Here is a 19,289-nt window from a genome sequence, read left to right on the forward strand (position 1 = left end):
TTGTCCAAAGGATGGTCTGGTATTCACCGGCTGATACATTGAAGAAGAACCCAATCTAGTGTTGCGCACTTGTGTTCTTGAGAAAGCCTGAATTATGTACAACTGCCTTACTGACATTATTCTACTTTCACTACATAATAACTGTGACGAATACAAAAAACGTTTGTGCAACATTTAAAGGCTCTAGGATAGTATTGTGACAAGATCCCCAACAGACAACATTATATGAAAGCATGATACAGTTAAATATTACCGAAATTATTTCCCATTTGTCTATGGTTGGACCATATTAAAATGGCTGTTGCGCACTTTATGACTGGGGGGTGATAAATTATCAAGTTCTAGCGGAAATGGGTGCCTTCAAAACCTTGTTTCACTAAAAAAGACCCTCCACACAGCATCCCCAAATATGACATAGTCCCTAATTATTCACGATCCGGATCCCATTGTGAGGATCGACTACGTGGTATTTTTCATACAAATTTAATTTTGGATTTGCAGCCAAAAATGCTTAACCAAACTATTTTTTTTTAATTAATCATTCAATTAGCGGTATTATCTTATTATGTATGATAGTCGCATGTTTTAAATTATTTTTTAGAAATTGGATTTTTCATGATTTTAGGGGCAACTTTAGGCAACATTTTTTTAGCAATTTTAGGATTTTTTATTTGCGGTTCAATTACAAATATTTAAAACAATAACGTTACCCTCCTTTCTATGTAATATTACGAAGAATTAATTCCTCACACGCTTAAACATTAAGCTGGTTTGTTTCCCAATAATATGTCAGTACTTGAAAAATATATTATTTGCAAAGCCCGTCACTGGCAAAAAGAAGCTTATTTATTAATCTACCGCTAATTTTTTTAATATGAAACCGCACATGAGCCCCAACTGCTCCCAACCATCTGGAACCAGTGAGACTATGGCATCCCCAATCGGGGTATGCTGTAAGACTAAATGTGGCTGAAGGTGGGGAAGGGAAGGAGGAAAAGTACCTGGCTATTCAGATCTGGTCATCAAACACGGCCAAAGCCATTTCTGAATGGTGGTCTTACACCAGGGCAATGCTGAGAGTATCTTCTACTCTGTACGTGCCGCAAATATACTACTTTTTTTTAAATCAGTAGTTCGTGAAATAATACATCAAATAATGTTATTTTATTATTTATCAGGAAAAGGACACCTGCATGAACACGTGTTCCGACATATTCTGAATGGACTGATATGTTATTAGAAAATAAGTTGCAATCGCGATTTCAATAAATCAGCTATAATCATTTTTCTCCGTGCGGGATTCGAACCCGTGACCTGTTTATGTTCAATTTTTTTATAATATGCTTATTAAAAAACCTATCGAAATATTGATTCTTATTTTTGTTGTAAGTACGTAATATTAAGTATTATTGTGTATTTGTTTGGGGAGTTACTTATATTTTAGAGTAGGTACTTACTTCTGCGGCCAGCGTGAGAAATGCGAATGAAAAAGCCTCGTTGATTTCGAGAAAGCCCCTCCTTAGGAGAAGCCTCGGAGTTTTAGTTTGGAAACAACCCTTCCCTTCCCCCTCCTAACTTCTCTTTATCACCCCTCTCCCACCGAGGGGTGGCTAACCTTCCTTTATTTATTATTTATCCCCGCAATCCATCCACCTTTCCTTTACTTGCGTAATTGTTTCATTTGATATTACATGACCTTTGTTTATAAAAAGTATTTCCGAAAGTTATATCAAGAAGTTGTCCCATCTTTTCATGTAATGTGATCGAATGTAATAGTTTATGGGATATATTATGGCAAATTGAGATTGAAGATCTTAGAAGTTATGAGTCAACGTAATCCAACATCTTTCAATTCTCCTTTTGAAGATTGGAAAAGGATGTATTTCTGTTTTAAATGGTAAAGAGTTAGTTCCTATGCGAATGTTTGTAATTTTATTGTGCGAAGACTGCTTTGTCATGTTGTATTTTGATAAATTAATATTCGGACCAAAATACGATAAACATCAAAGTTAACAGATTCGCAAATTTTGATGGTGCAAATCGGAACCGATGGTGGCGAACGGGTTAACCGATATGATAAGAAATGTTGTAGATAAATTAAAACATCATCAATTCACAGCAAGGCAGAAAGTTAAGAATTGTTTTAAATTATTATATATAACTAGAAAGAAAGTAAGTATGAAAAACCAAACAGCCTCAGTACACTTTTTACGGAGAATTTTTTTTCTGAAAACCCTACTAATAAGTATAAGTATGGTAGCCGAACGCTGGAATATTGTGTACCAGTAATTTTTTTAAAAACTAAAAAGTTCTTTGCACTTGAGGAAAATGATAAACCCAACACAAAAATCGTCAAAAGATGGACAATAAACAAAAAATCCATATATCTGTAAAATTATTTTTATCATTACACAGTCCATAAATTTTATTCTGCAGACTAATAATTCTTATTGTGTTGGGATATTACAAATAATATTTTCCACTTTTCTATGAATTTTATTCTTATTAATGACATAATGATAAGGAAGAATCGGCAGACAAGCAGCCATGTAGCAGATTTGCTGCACTACCTTTTTAAAAACATAACACTGTTTTATATACCATGTACTATGTATGCATCCATTATAAATAAATAAAAACTAAAAAACCAAATTTCAACTATTATGAAAACGGTCAACGCTCGTCTTTACTACAAAGCAGAGAAAGAAACAAGCATCATTTCTGTAACCAAATGATCAGACACGGAAAACGGATAATCTCCCGATTTTTTAAGCAAATAAAACTATCGTTAATAATAAAATCGTAAGTCTATTATTTATGTTTAACAGTTACTACGCGGCTTTGCCCGATTTCTGCTAATATTTTTTCAATGAACAATTTGCTGAACTCCCTGTTGTCCGGGCTTTTCGCAGAGTTTTTCGAAATCTAATGTAAACCTTCCTCTAGTTTTGAATGTCAGATGTGCAAAATTTCATTACTCTCGGATAAAACTGTAAATTTGTATGAATATCAAATCCACGCCACCCGCCATATACACTCTCCTTTACACGAATATATATTGTAAAATATATATCAAAATATAATTTAATTATATCATCTGCTCTTATTCTATGATTAAAATAAATTGTCATTTCAGAGGTGCATAGCTTACGATTAAAATGACGTCGCGAACTAAAAGTTGTTACGATTGAATAGAAATATCAGACAAAAAAGGCTGTGCCAAATTCTATGACATCACAGCTCACCGCGCTACAGTTTAAAGTGCGTCATACAATCAAATTTTTGCTTTGACGTTCGGAAATTTTTATTATTTTTATTTTTTTACAATATCTATAATAAAAAAAACATTTGTGGATTATTTCATGTTGCTCTTTCACTCTCGATTAATGTTCAAAGTAAAGTTAACCTTCGAGACCGTTATTCATTTATGTCTAAAAGTGCCTTTAAATATACTCTCGCTTTCTTTAGTAACTAAATCTTAAGTGCCCAGTACTCTGCTTTCCTCAATCCTTCTCCTCCTCTTTCTCACCCCATCCCCATCCCACTTTATCCACGGCACAATTAACCTCATCTTTGGGGTGCAAAAGATCGCAACTATGCTGCATATCCAAATAACTATTTTTTTTAAATATATCGGTGTAAAAAAAAATTTCTGTGACAAAGCCTCTTTTGCTCCTACCCAGAGGTCGCGTAGTCAATACACTCATATAATATGTGATAGTTTCACACATGAAGTGTTAAGACGAGACAATATCCTAAAATAAACCCAGAATCTTAACGACGTAAGTGAAGCAGCCGTGCACAAAAATATGCGATGCGTGGCTCTGTATTGGACAGACCTGCCGGTTGAATTTTCCCTATCAAACTCTAAAATAAAGTGTGAATATTAACGACATAAGTGATCAAATCGTGTAAAAACAATATTAGGAGCGCGGTCCGGCGTAATGGATGGACCTACGGTCGACTTTAGCCTAGCAGGCCTAGAATATCGATTTCCGTGGGGTTTATTTTAATTATTTGTGATGAACGTGTTACTTAAATATCAAATGTTTCTAGAGGGATCTCTCGGGAAGTTACTAATTTTTCGCATAGAAAAATAAAATCTGGTGCTAACTGATAATTTTATAGTCGAAAAACGATTTATAAAATTTTCAAACCGTTTTAAAGAATATATTTAAATTGTAAGGTCCTGTTTTTATTAATCTTAAATATAAATAACTTGCATGCGTAGAGATCCCTCTAGAAACATTCGAGATTTTAGTAATACGTTCATCAGAAATATTAAAAATGTGAGCGTCGAGCAAACCCCCGTTATTATAGTCTTATGTCGCCTTAAGACACGTACCTAACTTACCTTGGCCAGTGATTCCTTAACACCCTGTATAATTAATTAAATTAATACCTAAATGTTGTCACAACGTTTCAGAGTTAACAGAGTCAACGTTTGGTAGTTATTCACAATGCCGCATTGTTAGAGATCCCATTCCGAATCGAAACTTTGCTCGAAATGAAGACGAGATCTGAATAGGCAGGTATATTCTGATACTTTTCTAGTCTATCTCTTTTCTCTCCCCGCTTCATTCATCATTTGCAAAAGATTTCGAAAAATCATCATTTTTTTCCACCCCACAGAGATTTGGTTCTCCTTCAAAATAAGAGAAAAATTGCTGCCCAAGCAACGCCGGTGATTTCAGCTAGTCGTTTTGTAAAGTCTAAATAAATAAATAAAATCAGTCGCACAGCACTCATTATATTGAGGATGACATAGTCCGACTGGCACCGGCCTTTGATTCACTTGATAATGCGATGTCTTCCTGGACCACACCGATGTAATCATTAACTCCACTTGCACATCACACATTCTCCTCACACTCCTTCGGCGGTACATCCACCCTACAAGTCCAAACCATCACGTAACGCTATGATATATAAAATACTTGATTAAATTTCTTCAACCCACCCATCAATAAGGCTTCAAGGACCTTCTGAATTGAATTTGTTGGATTTTAAAGGTTCTTGGCAATTCCTCTTTTAAAGTTCATTTCTCTCGAAATCGAAAAGAATATCTCCGTTATATTTTCCGATTTCTTTTGATATTGAAATTTTATTCAGATGCTCGTCGATACAATGATGATATTATTATTATTTGTCAATCTTCCAAGTGACCTTTATTGAGTTGTTAAAAAATACATAAGCTTGTTTTTCCCGTCCTCCATCGCAAGTTCCTCGTCCTTGACTCGGCATTTGGTAGGTTTTCCTACGGAAATATTTTCCTCTTTTATTTAAAACTAGCTGACTATAACCCGGCGTTGCTCGGGGACTTACGAATTGTTTGGGGTAAAGTTTTGAAGTTGTGAATTCTAGTATACCTTTCAACTGCTGAATTTTTAAGGTGGCAATAATATTATTGTAATAATTTGTAAAACTCACTTTTTAAAGTTTTTTTTTAAATTAATCGTGCCATTTCTTGGATTTCTTCTACCTTTCACTTTCATGACATATATTCTCCTACAGCCCTTTCTTTCTTCATCACATACGCCACATAAACCACACTTAAGTATTTGATTAATTTGATCGTGCCATGATTTTCTCCGGTGTTCCCGACTTTGTCTATCATTCACTAATATATACCACATTAGCATTATTAAAAAAACTACGTTATATCGACTTTTATTCGACTTTAGTGCCGAGATAATGCGTTAAAATTTTCCCTCGGGCGTCCCCGATTTCTTGTACCTTTCTAACAACTCTCTAAACACTCTCGGCACTAATAAGAGCAAAATTCTAAATTTTTACTTGAATCGATCCTGTAGTTTTGAGTCTATAAGGCACAAACAAATAAACATATATACTATAGATTATAAAGCCGCCTTTATACGGTCGTAGACAAATTCAAACTGGATTTACAAGGGTTATCGTTAATTTAAAATAGTTCAGAAGAACTCGTTGGTGAAGTTATTTGTTCAATTTTATTTTGTATTCCTTTATTAAATCATTTATGTGATCAGGGCTTCATTCTGAAACATATACATTTAAAAAAACAAAAGTGTTTTAAACGCCGATTCTCGGCTCACTCAACTTTTGCTCAAATTTTGATCAGCCTAAAATGAATGTACAACTTTTCAAAGAATCAACACAGCAATGCCTGTTTCATTTAATAACTAAAAAAACTCTTACCATTATATTATAAATTATATAAATCGTAACTGCTTTTCAATATTTTATAATAAGCCATATTCTAAAACTTCCGGTATTTTTTTGGTTTCGGTTGCCTCATTGTACCTTTTAAAATGTCTGCTCGGAAGATTTTCATTTCTGAGCACAAATTGCCTCCTGTTTTATATTATGTTTTTAGTTTAAATATTCTTGTTTTGTCATGTCCTGCTGTTATTGTTATTCTAGGTTTTGTCATCACTTTGAATAAACAGTATATTTATTGTTGTAATATTAGATCTGTATTGGATAAGGCACACTTTAGGAATAATTTTAATAACATGACTACTAATACTAAATTACCGTTAAGTTTGTTATAGTTAAGCGTTAAATAAACGAAATGACACTAAACTGAGCTATATAAATGCCATTTTATTATTATTGTTATTAATGTGCAGCTATTCAGACACAAGCAAATAAATTGTTTCACGAATTGACGAAACTGAATATATACCAAGATATCAACACGGAGCCCGTTTTACGTAATAACTAAATTGAATTTAACAACAAGAATACCGACATGGAGCTTGTTTTGCGTAATAACTAAATTGAATTTATAACCAACAAGAATACCGACATAGGACTTGTTTTAATTAGTAACTATATTGAATTTATAACCAGGAAGAATACCGACATAGAGCATGTTCAGCAATTTATAATCAACAAAAATACAGAGATATTGCTTGTTTTTCGTAATAACTAAAATATATTTAAATCTAACGAGAATACCGATGTACTACTTATTTTGCACATAACTAAATTGTATTTATAACCAACAAGAATACCGACATAGTGCTTTTTTGCGTAACATCTAAATTTGATAGATGACTAATTGAGATATGCACCAACACACTGTGTATTTATATGATTTAAGATTTAAAGTATTTTTGTTATTTGTTTTTGGGGTGTTATGCCGTGTTGCGCTAACTCCTTCTTTAGCCAACGTTTCGGACAGCATTGCAGTGTCCATCATCAGGGCATATGTGTTATGTGACAGATGTGTTAAAAAAGGAGTTAGCGCAACACGGCATAACACCCCAAAAACAAATAACAAAAACACTTTGTATTTGTTTTACGTGAGAATTTAAAAAAATAATAATAATTGTTAGTACAAAAAAGGTTATTCAAAGAGTAATAAAACATATCTACCGTTTTAGAAATTTCATTCAAAAGCACCATTCTTCTTGCCGAGCTATTCTGTGCTAGAACATCTGTTCTGCTGTGTGGTATCTTGAACAAGTGGTAGTGTCGACTTTGGCCGAAGTTTGCCAGCACGAAGCCATAGCATTCCAAGAGAAATGGGCTATCGTGAGATTTATGCTCTATCAAATCTTACTAATTATCAAGACGCACGCGGCTTATTTTACTTGAACATTGAATTGATCTAAATGCCAATGCCCGTTTTATTTAATAAGCTTAAATAATAATATGCAGTTTAGCAGGATAACAGTACGGTGCTTGTTTCATGCAATAACTAGCAATTAACTGCCCAAAATGCACTGTTAAAATCCATTACACATTGTAAGTCTTGCTCGCCCGGAGCAAACTTCGTCCTACCTAAACTTATAAAGCATCCTTATTATGCTTGAAGTGCCATTTAGCAGACTTCGAGTAAACGGGTTTAAGACTCTTAACTTTTACACTCAATTAAAACTATTACAGTTCAACTTTATCATTTTTTTGTTATTTTTTATTCTGTGATGCCGTACGATTCTCGACCAGTTGGTCAATCAGTTGCCAGATAATTCTCGAACGAGTTGCTGCACTTTTTTTATCTTTTCCTAGAGAATAGCGACCCTGAATAATAATAATAATCAGTGTTTATATGTTATTAAAATATTTTAGTATGTTATATATAAATTTTGTATCTGTAGTTGCTTTTTATACATTTTTTTGATCCTGAGATCTAGTGTTTATTAGTGTTAAAAAAATACTACTACATGATAGATCAAAGAATTTAAGACTCACTTCTAGGAGAATATTTGTAGAGAGACAGCTCAAACGAAAAAAGAGTATTCAGAGCTAAAAACATCCTAAATGGGCAATTTACGCTATGCTTTTTTGGTGACCGGATAAATCATCAAAATGATAATTCATCACATCTTTAAAAAGTTATATAAAGTCATGGAAAGTGATGAAACAAAAACTTTATTAACTGGGTTAAGTAGGTTAGGTTAGGTTAGGTTTAAAAAAATCGTCGTTTCTAGTGACTTTGTATCACTTTTTAAAGGTGTGTTGAATTGTCGATGTGTTGATTTATCATGGAACCGCTTTTTTATATCGATCCCCATGTGGAAACAATAACGGGAACCATTTGAAAATTTGCTTTACGTGACCATTATTTTCATATTTACCATTTCATTACAGGTTGCCATTAGATACAAAATAATATTTTGGGTCGGTACTAAATCTTAAAACAGTGGCAACATCTTGAACATAATCATAGGTCCCATGTGAGCATATGTCATTTTCCTTTGCCGTTGCCGTCAACAGATCATCAAAAATACACGCTCAATTCGCATTAACGCAATCCAAAATACTGAACGGTGGTACACGTTTACATCCAATAATATACACATATTATATATAGTCTTTCATCAATCTTTTAAACATAAAACCAAATAAACATGCTACATTTTCACATGATGTACAGGGTTTTCCAATAAGAGGTGTTATTTTGATATTCAATCGTAAAAAATCAATGGTTTCGTTGCTTCTGTGGCACGTAGCGCCGTCTTGTTGAAATTAAACGTTGTCCAGATCAAAACCATTCAATTTCGGCCATAAAAAATCATTAATCATCTCTCGATAGCGCAATCCATTCACCGTAACTGTTGCTCCAGCCTCATTTTCGAAAAAGTAAGGTCCAATTACTCCGCCCGACCATAAACCGCACCAAACAGTCACACGTCGAGGATAAATAGGCTTTTCAACAATAACTCTTGGGTTTTCCGAGCCCCAGATGCGACAATTTTGCTTGTTGACGAATCCACCGAGGTGGAAATGGGCCTCATCACTCAAGATGATTTGCATTTGATTCACTCAAGTGAATTTTAATAATTTCAATGCGTTGTTGAAGCGTGTATAGTTCCATTTTTATTAATGGCGTAGTTTCTACTTGTCAAATGTCAAAAAATGACAGCTTCAAAAGTAACATCAAATAATGTCGGCCATTTTAATCTGTACGAAAATAGATACCAAAACAGAACTCGTCCTTGTTTTCATCCCTAATTCACAAAAAAAGACGCCCCATGAGGAAACTGGACAAAAAAAGCATAGTGTAAATCGACCGTAATTATCATATCTTATCTTGATGTCTAAGAAGTGTGATTTATGGCGATTGAAAGGAAACTGATTCAATAGTTTACATTAAATCATTCAACTACTAAGCCCCAAACAGGTCAGGCATGATTTTAATCTGTAACAAAGGAGAATTTCGATATTTGTAAATATTTTATCAAAATAATGTTAAAAAATAAGGAAAAAAGTAGCTTACCTTTGGAATATGGACACATCCAATTTCTATCGGAGTATTTCTTCATATGAATATTTTTTCGTGCAATAAAACGATTCGACTGTAACGGTTCCTGGAATCCTGACGTAAAATCGCGAAGTTAAATAAATCAAGCAAGTTTGTCAGTTTTTCGTTTACGACTCGATAGTAAGCATTCAAAACGAAGAAGAAGATGGTTTGAAAAGGAGATAAGTAAACACGAATGTTAAAAAACTATAATAATTAAGCTAAAATTGTGAAAATATTTAATAATACGACTCGTTTAAAATAGAGCAAAAATCTACTGAACGTCTAAATTGCATTTAAAGATACACTGTGATTTTTTATACCAACGAAATGCATTACAGAAGAAATTTTGTTTTTAATAATTTTCGGTACTTTTTTCTGTCTAGGGAAATTCATATAATTGCCGTTTCAGCTTTACAAATGTGTAGATTTTATCTTCCAAAATAACATATATTTTTTAGGAAAGAGAAATATGGTATAAATGGGGCTTAAATCAAATTTTACAAAAATTTCCATATAAGATTTAATACATTAACCATTTTTTCTGTCTTCCGGTAGGTTTAGACAAAATCTCTAACATTATATTTTTTCCTCACGGTGTGACTAAAAGGCTTAGTTTGCTTTACAGTTTATTGATATAAAAATACAATGGCGTCGGTGAATCGAACCTTTTATAATTTATTTATTTCGCACCACGTTGACTTTTAAATCTGTACACACGAGTGTATACAGTGATATTTCTCAGCATATTTCATCGTCGAAAATGATAGACTAGCCCAGTTGGCTTAAAACAGAAAATCCCATCTTAAAAAGTTGCAATGTAAAATATAAAAGCATATTTCCTCAGTAATTTCGCGACTGGGACTTTTTGCTCTTTTTCTAATTTTCGCGGCGGGTTTTTTTTGTTCTTCGTGAATCTCAGCTATATTTATAGTTTTTCTTCGGCAGTGTTTTCTCGTGGGAGGGACCCTCTATAAGTCCTGAGACATAAGCCGGTCTCGCCCTAACGGATGTCCAAAACGTCGACGGCATACTGATTGACCCTCATAGCTCGTCCCGACGAACCCCACATCAAAATACAGCACCGTAGGAAAACTCACCATCGAGTAAAAAAGCTCAAAAAATTTACAAAAAAGTGTTTAACATTATTTGTTTTATTTTTACCTTTTTAGCGGGTTCTTTATATTGCTTCTTTAGTTTTGGAACGCGTGTCTGGTTTGGCGGAATGGAGAAATCTCGCGTAATCCGCACCCAACACGGGATAGGAATCGAGGGTCCCGCGCCCATTGGCCGCGCGGTGATGTCCCCGCTTTACGATGGCGGTCGTTATCGGTTTAGAATTGAACTTACGAGCAATTTACAAGCGATCGTTTGGCAAAGTATTTCCTAAACTATTTGTGACGGAAGCGGCGCGCACGCCTCGCGAATTGCAATAAAAACCGCGGAGGGAATGTCGAAAGCTCCGCACGTAAACTCCACGAAATCAAGTAATGATTACATGTCATTTTTTTAAATATTAACCATATTAAAATCGAAAAATAATTACACGTCATATTTTAAATATCAATCTTGCGATGAAGAATTTTTTACACCCTGTAATTAATAGTATATATACGTAATAAGGAATTCTACTGAAAAAATGTTAAGTCTTTAAAAAAATATATCATCAACAAACTCTGATTATGAATATACAAGTTTTATTATATTCATATAATATAATATACATGGTATACGTAGAATTTATTAACTGTGATTAGAAAATGAATAAAACACCATCACATTAAAACTCCCCATTTCGTGGCACCACTAAATCTGTTGATTCTGACGTCACGAGTCAATAATCACATTTCATTCTGTTTTGGTATTTTGAATTAGTATTTATTTTTAAAAAATCTTACCAATTTTCATTGTTGTTTAACAGTGTTGACATAACTGAAACTTAATTTAGGCGCCTATAATAATTTATATTTTAGAAAAGTAATAATGGTTATAAGTGTTTTATAATAGCAATTTTAATGTGAGTGTGGAAATTAGTTAAGCGAAATTAAATCACAATATTAATCTGTTTACGTAATTTGTATCATTGTTGATTATAATAATTCTAAGGGAAAATTCTAGAAATTAACATAAATTTTAATAAGAAAATATGCAGTTGGAACACATGTGTAATCAAACATAAAAGTATCATATAGGTTAAATTTGTGGCAAACATTTATAATGTCTAATAAAATAAAATACTTTTGTTTTAAAACCATGAGTTTTTAATAATTTTTAGAACCGACCGGTTTCGCTTTACTAAAGCATCTTCAGGGTACAAATTATTACTACAGAATAGTAATTAATACAGTAATAATTTGTACCCTGAAGATGCTTGAGTAAAGCGAAACCGGTCCGTTCTAAAAAATATTAAAAACTCGTGGTTTTAAAACAAAAAGTATTTTATTTTATTAAATATGTCAAACCACAAAGTGATTGCTTTCTACAATAATAATTATAATATCGCCTAAATGAAACTATTGTGCTTGCACTAAAATTATTCCAACAATAAAATGCAGTTGACCTAAGAGATAAAAGAGCATTGTTCGTATTGGTTACATTTTCTTCGTAGTAATGCAGATTTTGGAACACTGATACATTGTTTATCAGGTGCGGTCACGGATATATTTTTGCACTTTGGTGGAGTACAATAACAGTAGTGAAGAGTTAAGAGAACCCGGTGTTCTTCAATATTAAAAGCGGTTAAACTTAACAATCAAAAAACGTTGCGACTCTCGACGCTGCCATTCAAAATACACATGCACGTTAAAATAAAACGTAAGCTTTCTGTGACTAGTGAAGTCACACAGACAAACCACAGATTTGGTGGACTTCGTGGCGACCCGAAGATTGAAAGATTGAAAATTATTTCTACCATTAAAACTTACTTTAACATTTCGTCGATTCTCTTGTCTAGTTTTTCCTTTTTTGCCTAATTATTACAGGTATAAATTAAATAATACAAATCGTATACGATTAATATTTAAAAAAAAAAATAGTTAAAACAATCTTCAAAAGAGAAGTGCGTAATTAACCAAAATATAAAACACTGTCGCGTCAACCCGTCAGCTAATTTAAATACAATTAAAAAAAAAAACAAACAAAACAAAAGTTGGGAAGAATAGAAGTTTTCGAAGTTGTTATTAAAGTTAAGGCGATGCACTACGTCGTGTAGTATTTTAAATTGAGCCGCTATCAATAACAACCCTTACGTAGATAGCGATAAGGTTTAAATTCCCGCTTAACACCATCCGCCTGTTTTGATTTATGCAAGAAAAAAACATGACCCAAAAGTGCCTTTTATTTTATTTTGTGGATGTTCAGGCTTAAAAATTTAATTTTTTTTCGATCATTTTATAAATAACTTAATTTACCACATTATACAATAAAATTATAACCGAAAATGGGTTCGTAAGTAAGAGATTTTGAACTTTAAAGCAGTTTTCAGAGGCCTTTACATAATTTTTTTCTGGGCTTATAAAAAGACTTATCTAAAAATACTCGATTATTTCATAGGCCAAGATGTATTCTAATCGCAGTATTTAATTAAAGCATCTGAAACATTTCTAGGCGACCAAATTTTCAAACCAAAAACACATGATTTTGTATTACTACGTATGGCATCGCTTTAATGGGTGGTACAGTAGTTTCAGAAGCGAGTAACAAAATACAGAATTTGATAGTTTCTCCTTCCTAGCGCATTATCTCCTGCCATCCGTACTGAATCCTGGGTCTTGTATCCTGACTCCTTGCATTATGGATACGATTGCGGCCACTGCCTATCAGACATCAGATATGTTTATGGCTTTGCGGGGAACTCGAAACCGAGCCTTTTAACTGCACTGGATGTTGCCTATAAATAGCCTCTGGCCTTCAGAATACAGATAGTATAGTGACTGTATCACGTCCGACGATCAGATATCTATAAAAACGGTATAGATATCGAGCAAACTAATCATTTGTAATTTTTATCATTTGTCTATCAATCTTCGCATCAGGTTACCCTTTCTGGGTGGATCTATCTATCGTGAATGAAGAATAATTACTAATTAAAAATATTGCGAATTTATTAAGAATTTCTTCAAATTATTCGTAAGCCGGTTAAAAACGCGATTGCAGGACCTTATGAATTGATAGGTTTCCTGATAAACTGTCAGTTATGTACCAATGTTTTGTCACGATGTCGGAACACGTTTACATAAAAATCCTAAAATTTTCGCATTTCGTCATTAAATTTTATCAAGATAAACGCAGGTGAATGAACATGTGTTCCGATATTATTACGAATTTCAATTACTGATTAAAAATATTGCGAATTTATTAAGAATTTCTTCAAATTATTCGTAAGCCGGTTAAAAACGCGATTGCAGGCCCTTATGAATTGATAGGTTTCCTGATAAACTGTCAGTTATGTACCAATGTTTTGTCACGATGTCGGAACACGTTTACATAAAAATCCTAAAATTTTCGCATTTCGTCATTAAATTTTATCAAGATAAACGCAGGTGAATGAACATGTGTTCCGATATTATTACGAATTTCCTAAAAATTGTTTTTAACCAGATTACCAATAATTCTAATAAATTCTTAATAAATTATCAATACTCATATTATCCGTGTGAACAATGTCACGTTATATTCATATTTATCGGCCAGAATATACTGCACCTTCATAAAAAAGATAGCCATTCAAATAATACGTGTGTATGAATGAAATAGCTATATGCGCGGCCCGTTAAAGTATGTCCACTGGACTCAGTTCAGTGAAACCACGCACGTTGTCTCAGTAACTTATATTCCTCTATTAATTCATCCGAGATCGTGCACATAATTTTAGGAACAGTGCCTTTCGAATGATTTAGCATTGGGAAAAGTAAGGTGGGTACATATCTATGGTATTTGCAGTTAGGTTATCAGTAAATATCACATTCTAAAGATCTGGAGTTGCTGCAGAGGGCTGGTCTTTTCGAAAGATTTGTTTCGTTTTTCTGTCCCATGTATTACTGGGACTTTTCATTTCAGAGACCATATTTTTTTTAGTTTTACGCCCAGCTGGATTTTTATATGGATTATAAGTACAGAATGTACCAAGTAAGCTATCGAATATTATTCACAAAGTTTTTTATAGCATGAAATAACGTTAAACTGATAAATTTAAGATTGAAACAATATTAGTAAAACATGTAACAGCAACATAAAAAATAGAAACTAGAACAATACTACATATAATACACACCAATAAAACTACATTAAAACGCTACTATAATTTGTAGGATTTATCAAAGTACCGGTATAGATTACGCGTAGTTCTACAAACTGAGTCAGTAAATATATCAATAGTACTCCCAAACTTGTTGCCCAGATTATGCATCCTATTGGTTGGTGAGTGTGTCTGATAGTTGGTTGTGTATGAATTGCAGAAGAATGTTACATTTTGTATTGTGTTCCTGTGATGTCCGTATGAATGTGTGTGAAAGTGCGAGCGAGATAGCATGCTTGCGAGATGCTATAAAAGGCGATGCATACTAGGATTGTCCCTCTTTTGTTACAAGCAGCTCCACAATAAATACCAGTACATAGATCACCTAAGAGTATTATTGTGTACGATCTTCACCCGCTACAATACTCCATACAATAATCGGTTGATAGTAATAATAAGTCGGATAATGGAGCCATGTTGAGCTCCTATAAGAATCTACTTTTCTTGCTAGATTCTTATGGGAGGTTACAGATCAGTGAAATGAATCGGCATCTACGGAGTACGTCGGTCGTGGGAGTAACGTGATACCGGGTGCGGCGACTGGGCACTTCAAGGGTGTGACATGATGAAATTACACTGCAATATTACACAGGGGTGAAATTTCATTTTGAAAAAAAACACTAAATGAAAAAAACACGATGAATAGTGAAACGATCGAGACAGTTTTAAAATCACCACACACAAATTAGAAACAAATTCCTCTAGCTGAGAATGTTCAATTTATCAAACATTATTTTTCCTCTTTTTTGTAAATTGTTTATTAACCATATACGTAGGATAGAGACAAACACTTTTTCTTATAAATTATAATTTCCGAGTTGGCAGAAATTTAATCTAAGGAAAGAAGAAGCAAAAATGAGATTTTAAGAAATTAAATAAATTAAAAAGAAAGAAATGAAAATATCTATGTAAAGAAATGGCGTGGGTTTGTTTTTTCAATCAAATCTACAGTTTTATTCCGAGATTGATGAAATTTTTCTCACTTGACCTTCAAAACAGGAAGATCGTCACTATTTTTTTTTTTTACTATAGCGACTATTTAAACATTGTATGTGCAAAATATGATGTTAAATATATGTATAGTAAGTTCTATTCCTGTCTGAGGCGAGACTAGAGTTATTCATTTCTGTTTTATTAGTTTTCTGTGCCATTTTTAATGCTTTGTTCAGAGTTTTTTCTTTAATCTCTTTCAGCCAGATTTTTATTCTTGATTTGTAATAATTCAAATTTTCTATTAGCTTCATATCAGGGGGAAGGATATTGTGGAGTTTCGTCGCAAAATTAATATAATTTCTTTGCCCGAATTTGGTTTTACGACCTGGAATATTTTTTTATGTCATTGTGATTTGACCTTGTTTAGTGAATACGCGGTATTGTAGAGGATTCAGTATTTTTGAATAGTTTCAATAATATATTTGTTTTACATTTGGTACCTACATCAAAACTATTGAAAATTTATATCGACGGCGTTATAGTGGGTACTTTCAGTATGGTCTTTATCTGTATATATACTATATGGTATTTCGAAAAACCACCCCATCCCCTTTTCCAAGCCCTTAAAGCAGCATTTTGATACTTGTTGATGAAATTTTGCACACTTGACGTTCGAAATAAGAGGAAAACGTCTAATTTCGAAAAACCAGGATCTTCACAGTTAGTTGTTAATAATTTCAAACACGCGTCAACACTCTAAATAAGGTGTTCAGAGTATTCGGAGTACAACGCTCAAACCTAACTTTTTTCCCAATGCATTTGAAACTGATTTTACCCACAATTTAAACATTCTAAAAAATTATTGCCACCTTTTAAAATGGCGCAAGTGAGTTTCCGCATACCTACTTCTTACAAATTTGTTAAACTGTTTCCTTTTTAAATTATTGCAATTGGGTGTAAAAGCTTACAAGACGTCAATAAAACAAATTATTTAAACATGCTAAATTTGTTCCGCGTGTAATTTTAGCTGCGTAATTTTATCACGTGAAATTTTCGTCTGTGTAATTTCAACCTGACACCCGATGTTGGGCGCTGGGCGCTACGAGCCAGGCAATAACAAGCGCAAGCGGTGTCACGTGACGCTGGAAGTGGTATTACATTAAATCTTAGTGAGCATTCCTGTGACAAATATCGCAGATATCTCACTGATATATGTCATTTTTCTTGGTTTATTTTAGATCACAACCTTGTTATAGATTTTAAGGGTTTCGCGTCGATGGTAAGTATTTCCATTCACAAAAAATATTCACACCTTTTCGGATTTCATCGCTGTTATTTTATATTGTGAAAAATCATGTAATATTATAATTCTAATTTTGAATTTGAAAGTTAAAATAATTTTCTATTAAAATATTATATTAAAGGTAGGTACCTACTTTATCGCCCGTCTGAACTCTTCACACAAGCGGTTCCAATTTTGAAAAAAACATTTAAATTCAATACAATTCCAATAATTTTAATTCATCGCACCAAATTTCACGCAGGAATAATTTCTCGAAAGAATAATTAGCGCGCATCATAGACAACCGAAATTTGATTTTAATTTTTTTTTTTAAGGATGGTCCATTATAGTTGGGTACATAATATCATCGGTTCACCCAAGGGGGCTCTTGTAGAATTTATAAATATTTGTTTTAGGTGTGAAAACGTTTAAAAAGCCCATACTACGTTTCCGCCAGTCACCGATGAAACGCTTTTGCTGTCGCCGAAATTAAAATATGGCTTGTGGCCCAAGGGTTGTGGCGCCAAGTGGCGTGTATATATATTATCTGTACTTCGTCGTGTAGATCTTGAGGTGCTCTAAAAAGTAAGCTGAGCAGAAATACATTATTTTTGCTCAGTAACGAACGAAAAAAGTTTTCACTTAAAAAAAAGCAACGGGGTGTAGAGATACTACCTACGTCGCACCCCATTTTTGTGTATTTTGTTTCTTATTCAACCACTCATCTGAAAAGCGAAAAGCATCTTTATCTCTAAAATAAACAATTTACCCTACATGATGTAAACATTCCGCTGGCACTGCAAGGCCTCGGTAGCCGAAACAATGGTTTTGTAAGCGTTTTTGTTGTATTGAACCCTTATGGCATTCCGTTGTGCTAATGGTGTGTGGTGTGTGTATTTGTTATTGCAGGAGATATCACGATGACAACTACCCGTTTGACGGGCGCGGACAAATCCTGGCGCACGCCTTCTTCCCGGGCAGCGGCCGCGGGGGGGACGCGCACTTCGACGATGAGGAGATCTGGCTTCTGCACGACCCCAAGGAAGAGGAAGACGGTATGAATATTGCATTATACCCTCATCCTCACAAGGCTTATTAGGACGAACATTAGATTATACCTCAATCTTTATTTAGCTTAGCCACTGGATTGCTTTTGGTAATCTAAATGCGCCAATTTAAATGCCTCCGATTGCTTTATTGACAAAAAATTGCAAATTATCGCCTGCAAAAATGAAACAAACGGTAAAATACAGGTTAACTCTTTGGCTATATAGCATCATAACACGTTTGTATGACTCCATGTAAAAATTCTATGTTATGTTTTTTTTAATTTTGGCGAAAAATTAAGAAAAATGATCGTCTGGATATCTCGAGCAATCGAGGCAAAATTATTTATTTCGCGTGGTCGCTTCAGTGGTTATTTGGATGAACATTACATCATACCTCTATCTTTATTTACCTAATAGGACGAGCATCACATTATACTTCAATCATTATCTAACCTTATAAAAACGAACATTACATTATACCTCCATAATTACAACACTTATTAGGACGCACATTACAATATACCTCAGTCTTTACTAACCTTATTTCGACGAACATTACATTATAGCTTAAACCTTACAGGGTTTATTAGGAGTAACATTACGTTATATACCTTATTATGAAGTCCATCACATTTTTATTATTTCAATATTTTAATATTACATTTAATTACAGTCATTACGTATTGCCTATCTCACTAGGTGTGAAACGCCTGTGTTGAGATGGCAGTTTACAAAGTGATTGTTAGCTAGGTTTTTGTTTACACAATATTATGAAAATGACGGAAAAAATTAAATCAGTATTTTTTTAAAACCATACAATTATGCCTCAATATTTAACTAACTTTATAAAGATGATTATTACATTATGTTTTCATCATCACAGGGATTATTAGGACGAATATTACACTATACCTCAATATTTACTAACCTTATTTGGACCTTTATGTCTTAATCCTGACAGGCCACTTGAGGTTTTTTAAAATTTTAAAGTAAGTA

General features: G+C 33.5%; 1 protein-coding gene across 2 annotated transcripts in view; it reads left to right on the top strand.

Moving 5' to 3' along the window:
• Window positions 1-19,289, top strand: part of LOC149420702 (matrix metalloproteinase-2-like) — a 701,246-nt gene that overhangs the window by 657,627 nt on the left and 24,330 nt on the right. For both annotated transcript variants that reach the window (XM_089636894.1, XM_089636895.1), the window contains exon 6: window positions 18,154-18,299. In XM_089636894.1, coding sequence (XP_089493020.1) covers window positions 18,154-18,299 — 146 coding nt within the window. The remainder of the gene's footprint in view (window positions 1-18,153; window positions 18,300-19,289) is intronic.

This window comes from Hesperophylax consimilis, chromosome 10, assembly GCF_061612785.1.
Source record: "Hesperophylax consimilis isolate HC1 chromosome 10, BYU_Hcon_1.0, whole genome shotgun sequence".
Taxonomy (NCBI): Eukaryota; Metazoa; Arthropoda; class Insecta; order Trichoptera; family Limnephilidae; genus Hesperophylax; species Hesperophylax consimilis.